The 9,468-nt window shown below is 41.7% G+C and overlaps 1 protein-coding gene across 1 annotated transcript; it reads left to right on the top strand.

Moving 5' to 3' along the window:
- The first annotated feature begins 89 nt into the window (after window positions 1–89).
- On the top strand, window positions 90–8,597 carry tipin (timeless interacting protein). The gene is made up of 8 exons (XM_086139612.1): window positions 90–145; window positions 993–1,140; window positions 2,066–2,159; window positions 2,302–2,377; window positions 3,485–3,607; window positions 3,685–3,748; window positions 4,689–4,925; window positions 5,191–8,597. The coding sequence occupies exons 2-8, from the start codon at window positions 1,005–1,007 to the stop codon at window positions 5,385–5,387; spliced, it is 927 nt and encodes a 308-aa protein (XP_085995738.1). The 5' UTR covers window positions 90–145; window positions 993–1,004; the 3' UTR covers window positions 5,388–8,597.
- The last annotated feature ends 871 nt before the right edge of the window (window positions 8,598–9,468 follow it).

A 9,468-nucleotide genomic window follows, 5' to 3' on the forward strand; every position in this document is an offset into this window, starting at 1 on the left:
CAAGTAACTAAGTGTGCGTTCTGGCCAATATATTGGAGGCTTTTATTCTGAAGGCGCAAAGGGTGACCATATTCCGGAAGTGTTAGCACGCAAGCTTCCACAAGAAGTTCTGCTTGGGCTTTACGACCGACTGCTGGACCCTGCGGTAGGTCGTGCTGTTTTTAATAGCAGGATAAAGTGCCTGCCTGTTTACCGCTATCTTGCCAACGAACACTTGTGGTCTTAGTCGAACAAAAAGCCGTGTAAGTGTTGTACCTACAGTATTCCGTTAATTCCTCACAGTGTGTCCTAAATTCAAAAGTGATGTGGCGTTAATGTGGCCACTTACTTTTCTCCTAACTAAGTTGTGTTTTAGGCTGTCGGTGACGCTCAAAGCTTGACTTTTTTTTTTACAGATAAGTAAAATTGCCCTGTAGTACATTTTGTCGCGGCGAAATATTCCTTAAGTTTACCGCCTTCCTGTGGCGGAAGTTGGTAGGATTGGCTAACAGCTGACATCCGGGACGATCTCCGTTCCAACACAAATTACTCTCCACTCTCGCTCAGCCCGTTTACATGGGGATCAATGTCCTGACCAAAGTAGCAAGGAATCATTCAACAAAAAAAAAAAAACACGAAGACATTTTTTAAAAATATCTAAAAACAATGCCAATGAATTAGTGCTAATCCAGTACATATCCTCAGAGTTTTGCCCAAAAAGTTAAACAAAAGTCAGGGAGCAATTATTCTAGGAAGGAGTCATGAGTCGACCGGTCGATAGTTTTTAGGAATAAATACTGAGATGATAGTATTGAACATTCCTACAAACTGTAGTATGTTTTGTTGTCAAAGTTGTTTTTTTTTTAACATCATAGACCTATATAATTATGTAATTGTTCAATAAATGTAATGGTTTTATATTAAGCAAAAAAAAAAAATGCATTCAATGGCTTAGTAATGTCAACAGTATTAGTGATAGTAGTACTTTTTAACACTGATGTTTGCTTATCCAGACTGGACAAACTATGGTTGACCTGCTGGAAAACAGTCCACCTAACATGCCTGACTACGACAATGAAGAGGACGAAGCTTTCCCACCGCTCCCCCCGCCACTGTCCCCAGGTCAGGGCAGACAAGAAGACGGAGAACTTTTTGCAGATGGTGAGAAGCTACAATGCTGTGATATTCATATTTACCAATAGTCAACAAGCCTGACAAACAATATTTAAAATAAGAATACAAAGGCCAGTAAACATGTCTGAGTGTAAAAGAAAAGCTTCTTGCATTTAAACTTTTCCTTTACCCAGTAACAAACAAAAAAATCTATGTTATTCTGACAATCCATCCGCCCATTTTCTGCTGGGAGTCTTAAGTTCCTTTTGAAAGGGGAAAAGTGCATTCCCAACAGACCCTCAAAATACGTTTTGGCCTTCCACTGGGGTAATTAAATAGGAATTAAACCAAAATAATATCATGATGAGAAAGGAATTATATAAATGTCAGAAGAAAGCAATGTATTCGCAAGCACTTATACCAAAATAACAAAGTGCCAGAAACTGGAAAAATCTATTTTTATTTCTTATGATTAGATATATGTTTCAAGGTCTGACCAGTGATTCTGTGTCTGTTGCCTTTATCTTAATGCTTTAAAAGGGGGAGGTAATTTGATGGGTATCTGACATCTGAGTCATCTTGCTTGAACACAACTGTACGTGATAATTCTAAAAACTTTCCCTTTCATTTTGAGCCGTGCTTACAGCCTCATCTTTACAGTTTCCAAATTCAAATTCAGTTGGTTCCAACTTTCACAGGTGTGACATCGTCATCTGTCTTATTTTTCATTGCATTTCTTTTGACCCAAGGAATGAAAAGATGTTCACAGTGATCTATAATTGAAATTCGTCATTGATATGTTTGGTATCATGATGTGGTTTAAGTCAAAAACTGCACTGATCTGGCAAATGCAGTATCGACTTTCAGATATAGACGTCATCTAAGTGACAAGCGTAGTTTTAATGTTACTGTTATTCTCTAATGCTAATGATTGATCAGTTGTTTTCTATCAACTATGTTTTGGTTGTTGAAGGAGAGGGATCAGCTGATGTGTCCAACCTGGCTGATGTTCCTGTAGCAAAACGGAGGGTTGTGAAAAGGCCTCAGCCCAAGTTGGACGCCAATAGGTACTTTAAAAACTCAAGTGGGTCACTTGAGCAATTTTAATTAGTGCAGCAATGAAAACGTGTCATCAGTTGACACTGCAGGTTTAAGTTTTATTTAGCTAGTGACTGAGATAATATAATACCTACTTCTATTTGTTTTCAGGCTGACTTCAGATAGAGGACTTCCCGCTCTGAGAACACTTTTTGACAATGTTCGTTTCAAAGGCAAAGGACACGAGGTAAAAACTCCTGCATGAACTGAGATACTGCAGACCTGTTTTGAAATTTAGGTGTGCTATCAGTTATTTGAAAGGCTTCAAAAATATGTTTATTTCAGTGAAATAAAAAAAAAAAATAAAAAAGATCCCAGTAGTGTATTGCAATCAGTATGTTTTGCAGATTAGCTTATTATTCTTTTAAATTTATCTAGAAGGATCAGTTATGCTAGATAGATATAAAGTATTATCCATACAGAACCAATCTCTAAAAATTGATAAAAAATAATTTTCATTTATCACACACTCTAGAACAAAAATGTGGTGATTTTTTTTTTTTTTTTTTAAAGAAACCTTCAACTGGTAGTAGAATTTTTCAAAGGAGGACCATTATTGGCTCAAACTTTGAAAAACCTCACATGACATTATTTTTGAATGCTTTATATGGAGCACAATGTAACTTGTACAGAAAATTCCGAAAAGAAGATCATAACCTCAAATAAAATATCTTCAACAACAGAGGTTGATCTGTATCAGTGTAACAGAGTGAAGATTCAGTTATAATTTTGCTTGTCTTGTGAATTAAGCATTTTTAATGTTTAGGTACGTTGGCACTTATTACTCATGAATATTTTTTATTTTAAAAATACTGAAATTTGGAAGAAATTTGTTCTCATGATTTGCCAAAAATAAATTAGACGGTAATTTATTGAACTTTTTCTTTTGAGCCACTACCTTTATAATTTTGATGTAAGCAACCTGACTTTCACTTTATCCGTCCGCTAGTAACACCAGACTTGAACCCCTCTTTTTCTCACCCAAAACTTTTCTTTTTATTTCTTTTAGCATGATCAACAATTATTTTTTATTCCAGTTACTTTTGATGTAATGCTAGGACTGTTTTTGCCTATACTTTTCCTCTTTAAATAAGATTTGGTTCAGGTAATCACCTCATCAGTATCGTATTAGATAGACAAAGGTGTGCCTGTGTTGGAAATCAAGAGACACTGGAATGGAATGACTGACTTATGAATAGATGCCAATTCCTGAAAAATATTAATTCTTAAAAAATAAATTCCAAAGCTGTATATAGGATATATTTTTAATGCATCCACTTTTTGTTCCAATCAGGGGGAGGACCTGCGCCTATTGATGCAGAAGATGGAGAACTGGGCCCACAGGTTGTACCCCAAATTGCAGTTTGACGATTTTATTGACAAAGTTGAGAAGCTTGGCAGCAAGAAGGAAGTGCAGGTGGGAAAAAAAGTTACTGATCAATGGAATGTTTTTGATGCAGACAGTGTACCATTTTTGTTTTTCCCCTCTGATAGACTTGTCTCAAACGGATACGTCTGGACATGCCACTGATACATGAAGATTACATTGGTACAAGAGGTAAGGAACCAAATTTATCAATGCTGCATGTGGGAAGACAAGAAAACATGCTATCAGTGGTCTTTTTTTTTTTTTTATAAAATAAGGCGGGACTGATTACTAACCAGATGCAGACACTGAAACTTAAATTCTGATCATCCAGCCCACTCTTTGTTCTGTAGCATTTGGCCACTTTGTCTTTGGTAGACATCTTTTATCTTTTATTAAGATTACAAGCTTTTCATTTCAAGAAAAAGCGCTGATGATATATGATTGGTATGAAACCACATAATCAAAAACCTGTTTTATTTACCGTAATTTCCAGACTATTGAACGCACTTCAATATAAGCCGTACCGGCTAGCCGATGGCTATATTGGGCTTCCTCCTGTGCACTAAAACCGACAAAGTCGTCTTCTTTGGTGTCGGAGATGAACGGCCTCAGAATCTCCCAGTCATTTCATCGGTCCAATGTGACGAGGTTAAATGTTTTAGCAGCGTGCGTGAAGCTCGTTAGCCCCCCCCCCCCGAATCCAAAAATTAGCCGCATTGTTGTTTAAGTGAAAAAAGTTGCAGCTTATCGTCCGGAATTTATGGTAATCATTCAGTGGGGGGATGCTAGAGCCTATCCCAGCTGTCATCCGAGAGAGTTGGGGTATACCCTGGACTGGTCGCTAGTCAGTCACAGGGCCACAAAAATGAACAACCTTTCACGCACCCATTTATTTTAGGCAATTTTTTTTTCCGATTAACATGCTGCATGTTTTTGGACTGTGGGAGGAAACCAGAGAACCTAAAGGAAACCCATACAGATTTGGGGGAGAACATGCAAACTCCACACAGAAAAATCCACTTGTCGGAATCAAAACCAGGGTCCTTCATGCTGTGTGGCTGAAGCACTAACCACTGCTCCATTGTTCCACCCTCAAACATTCACTATTACGTTACATTTGTTAACACAGATGAAGAGGACGCTGCCACGGAACCACATATCTTTAAGGGTCCAGAAGCCCATAGCAATGGGACCTTCACCAGTGATCTGCAGGGGCCAATTCACTCTACTCCAGCCCCTAACCTGTCTACACCAGCTCCTACAGCCTCACCTGCCCTGTCACTCACCGAGGAGCAGTGCAGACTCATTGAGCTGAACAGACAGCAAGCCCTTGAGAGGAAACTCGCCCGTCAGCAGCAGGCAGCAGGTCAGAGGCTATGATCGATTATCAAATCAAAATTAAGGATAATCAAATAGGGTTCCTGATAAATGAAACAGCTTTTCTTTTCGAAGTTACTTCACCCTCACTAAGGCAGTGATATTATTTCATGCTTGTTCCACGCAAATTGTTTTGTTTGTTTTATTGTCTTTCTCTTTGAAAATAGTTCACTAAGTTAGTGTCAGCTAAGTCAATGTATGGACTTAGCTGACTTGTCATTCATGACTCCATGGTAAATGTGTTTTCCCCTTAGAGTGCCCAGCGGTTGATGAGACCTCTATCGTGGATGAACTTTCTATAGTCTCTTCACGTAAGAGCCCTAACAACTCGCAAGATCTGGAGGAAGATTTAAATGTGGATCCAAGCAGCATCATCCACAATCTCCACCAACTGTCCCCCACACACACAGATCCTTCAGAAATCCGGAGTGAAATGACAGAGAGTGGCTAAGATTCTCAGAACGTGTGTGTGTGTGTGTGTGTGTGTGTGTGTGTGTGTGTGTGTGTGTGTGTGTGTGTGTGTGTGTGTGTGTGTGTGTGCGTGCGTGCGTGCGTGCGTGCGTGCGTGCGTGCGTGCGTGCGTGCGTGCGTGCGTGCGTGCGTGCGTGCGTGCGTGCGTGCGTGCGTGCGTGCGTGCGTGCGTGCGTGCGTGCGTGCGTGCGTGCGTGCGTGCGTGCGTGCGTGTGTTTTCAAGCACTTGCAATGTGTCAAAATTCCTATTTTATTTTGTTTCCATGTGAGCTGATGTCTGGGAGAAGGTCCTCTGACAGCTTTTTACCTCTATTAAATACATTGATTGTCAGATATAGTTTTTTAGTCACAGGCTGTATTATTGAGGTAAAAGAGGTTTTGTTGTAACCTTTTCTTTTTTTATTGATGTTTTCTCATTGAATTTGACTTCTGAGTGATAGAGGGCTTTTTTCCTCATATGGTAACATTCAGATGTTTGTTTTTTACAGTTGCTCATGGAATGAAATTCGGTTGCAATAATTTCCCTCAAGCTTAGATTTTTTTATGAAGCCTCACATCTGAATTCCAGGCTCTTTGTTCACATTTAAAATCACTATCATTTCACTATGTTTGTTGTCATGGTGATAACATTCCCGGGCTGTTGTATCTGAACCTGAGAACCCTGAGTGCAGCCGAACCAAACAGTGTTGGATCAGACTCTTTTTTTTTTTCTTGGCCCAAAGGGAGCTGAAGGATTCAGGGCGTTAACCTCAAGTGTTCATCACTGTCAAATTCTCAACTTTTGGATGAAAAGAATGGCGAAAACCTTAACTGGGGCTTGAGCCAATTGCCACATGATGACATTTAAAATCTACCATGTGCTGAGTGAGCAATATGGTAAGTAACAGTCCACAGTCTAGCAGTTACCTGTAATGTCTTGTATAAGGGTTGAATGTTAAGACAGATTTGGGGACCACAACCATATTTCCCTTATTTTGGCGCTCTCAGATAATACTGCCTCGCACTTGGCTGCTGGTCCTGCATAATTAGTTTTTATTTCTTAAATGTTTAAACAGTGTTTGATCTTCAAAAATAAGCACAGTATTGATTTTATTACTTAACATAATTTGAGTCCCAACCTATTTATAAATTGTTAGAACTGAGGTTTATTAAGATTCTGTTGGAAGATGTTCTTCTTTCGGTTTTATTGGAAAGCAAAATTAAAATATATTGCTCAACATGTTGTTTAAAATCAGTCACAGAAAGAGTCACAGAAATTCACTCACTTTGTAGTGATGGCAGAAGCTGGACCTTTCAAACGTTTTTGTTCCTCTAAAGATTTAGCCTTTTTTCCCTTCATTTTCTTTCCTTGAAGTTGTTTCACCTCTTATCGTGGAGGCTTCTTCAGCTCTGATCACGGTCGATAAGAATTGATCATGACCTGGATGACTGAGAACCTCCACAGACATACTTTATTAGGAATATAGCTGTATTTTATAAACAACTGACAAAGAAGCACTTTGTTGCCCACTCGATACTTGTGTTGAGACGCTTTCCTGTCATCATACACCTTTGATCCCTTTACGCTGGCCTCCAGGTTTTCCTGGGCCCCTGCAAAAGTGTCTTGAGCCACAAGAGTGCACAACCAGATCTCCCTCTTTACCCAAGGTGGCACTACAGATCACCTCATCTTGCAGCATTTCATGGCAAGAGATGGAGATCGTTTTGTTCGGAAAGGTGAAAAGGACCTTGTCTGGTCCAGTGTTCAGGGATGGGGGTAGCTCTCCTATGACTGGAATTATCAGTCCGAATTCATGGAAGGAGCTGTCAACAAGCATCCTGAGAGGTTGCTTTGCCGTCACCTGGATTGGGACATTGGTGAGGTTTTAAACCAGCAGGTAGGCCGAGTGATTGCTGCCAAGTGACAAGTTGAGCTTACTAAATAGCAGGGAGGGTTGGAAGAAGGCTTGTGAGCCAGGTATTTGACCCTTAATGATTATGAACCGAATGGGGGAACCTGCAGTGCACCCAGGGATTGTCAAATCGACTTTGCAGGCATGAGGGATAGTTTGCCCTAATACCATGTTCCCTGGTTCTGGAGATGGGATGTTTTCCAATGCTTGCCTAAGACCAAAGGACTTGGTTAACGGTCTTGCTGAGTCTAACAAGATGGTCTGCCCACACAAAAAATGGGGAGAGATTGTGAACCATGCTCACATAATGCATGATTTCCCTCCTCCCAATGTGTACATATAGCGCAGATACTCCTATCGCTTTAATGGGGTTCTGTGGCATCTGTAGCAAGAGCAGACAATGGCTTTGCTGCACAAAGAGAAGATCGGGCCGGCATAGGTCATTGTACTGGTCCTGTCTGATGGCAGACTTCTCCAACCACACAGTACTAGGAAGCGGGGGCAGGGACACCGTTAAGATGGACAGCTTGGGGTCCAAGTTCTTCACTGAACAAACAAAGGACTCATGGATGTGCAGTGTCATTGTGGCCAGCCAGCCGTCACCGAGTACTCGTTGGCAGCACGGGGAGTTCAGAATCAGGAATTGGCTCTATAATAGGCATTGGCAGGGGATTCCTTAACAACAGCTACCCCGGCATTTGGGTCTGGTGGGACTTTCCCTGAACCAAGTGGTTTTGGGGTGGCAACGTGGGCCTATATGTAAACTTGGTGGCAATCAATGAGTGGGGTTAGCTGATCTAGAAGGTCCTGACCAATCAGAAGTGGTTTGCTGTCAAACATACAGATGTGCAGGGGATGTCTGGCCTTGTCACACAATTGCAGGCCTATTGCCATTTCTCTTCTGGGGGCCCAGGTGGCCTGGCGATTTGTAGTCCTGGTCATGCAAAATTCAGTGCTCTTGCTAAGAGCTTGATCACCTCCTCCACCTGTTTGGTCTGACCTTTACCTTCCTGGGTCCGATTCTTGGGTTTTCTACCCTTCTGCTTATCTTGGGGGTCATTATGTCTGTTCCCACCCCCCTGGTTCTGTCAGCCATTTTCCCAGTTTGCCTGCCACCCTGTTGGAGTTGGTTGGTACTTCCCAGGCTTGAGTGACTCAGAACGAGGCAATTGGTGCCTTCTAGGGCCAGATCTCCACCCTTTGAGGCTTGGATTCCCTGAACCCTGGGGCTGACCGCTTCGTCCACTCTATTGGGACGCATGAGCATCTCCCATGACCTCTGCGCGAACCTCTAAATTTGCCACATCATCAGGTGACCTGATTCTCAGTACATGCCAATGTCGTAGCGGATCGTTTTATTCAGGTTGTGAAATGAATGACTGGTCTTCTTCCAGCCCCAGGGCGCTACAATGCTGGAAGAATGCGGCCCTCAGCCGCCTGTAGTACTCCCGAGGAGACTCAAGTACTCAAGGCAGCCTCGATCCCTTCCTAATGTGGGATTTTAAGTTCAATGAGGTAAGCTGGACCACACAACAATGTTGGGGCGAAGAGATGTGGTGGTAAACTCTGTGGGGCACTGAAGCTGCCTGTCAAGGTTAATCCTCATTTCCTACCCCTTGTCGGGCAAAAGGGTTGAGCTTCTTCTTTGCCTGGCGTGCCAATGGTCTCCGCCTTCTGAAACAAAACTGGTGCTGCTCTGCTGTTGGTGACTTTATCTTGTCGGCACCTCTCCAACATCTCAGCCAGCTTCCTCGGGACCTGGCCGTGGTGCCATCTATAGCACCCCTGAGAGAGCGCAATCTTGCAGCCAGACAGGATGTGTTGGAGGCTTGTGTTGCGGGCATTGCAGATATAGCAGCATTCCTCACTCCCAAACCACTGGTGGTTATAGGGGGCCAAGAAGTGTATGATGCGCGAATGAGAAACCTAATATTTTCTTAATTGAAGCAGATTCATCGCCCCCATGAATTTATATGAATCAACTTATTTTTATGAAATTATTGCAGTTAAGTATTTGTTGCCTCTAGGGAATCAGTGTGACGACTTCCTGGACATGCCACACTTTTGGGCTTTGAATTACAATACCAACTATATTTTAATGACATTTTGTACTTTTTAATTGTATAATTTGATCAGCCATATTAAAATGATCAGTACTGTGACTATGAT

The sequence above is a fragment of the Fistularia commersonii genome, chromosome 3, assembly GCF_037954325.1.
Source record: "Fistularia commersonii isolate RoL2024-O1a breed Wild chromosome 3, RoL_Fcom_v1.0, whole genome shotgun sequence".
Classification (NCBI taxonomy): Eukaryota; Metazoa; Chordata; class Actinopteri; order Syngnathiformes; family Fistulariidae; genus Fistularia; species Fistularia commersonii.

Excerpts from the sequence above, each read along its gene's own strand:
- tipin (XM_086139612.1), top strand. The coding sequence starts at position 1,005 with ATGGTTGACCTGCTGGAAAACAGTCCACCTAACATGCCTGACTACGAC. Across the intron at positions 2,378-3,484 it reads TCAAAGGCAAAGGACACGAG|GGGGAGGACCTGCGCCTATT; the intron begins GTAAAAACTCCT and ends TGTTCCAATCAG. Across the intron at positions 3,749-4,688 it reads AGATTACATTGGTACAAGAG|ATGAAGAGGACGCTGCCACG; the intron begins GTAAGGAACCAA and ends TTGTTAACACAG.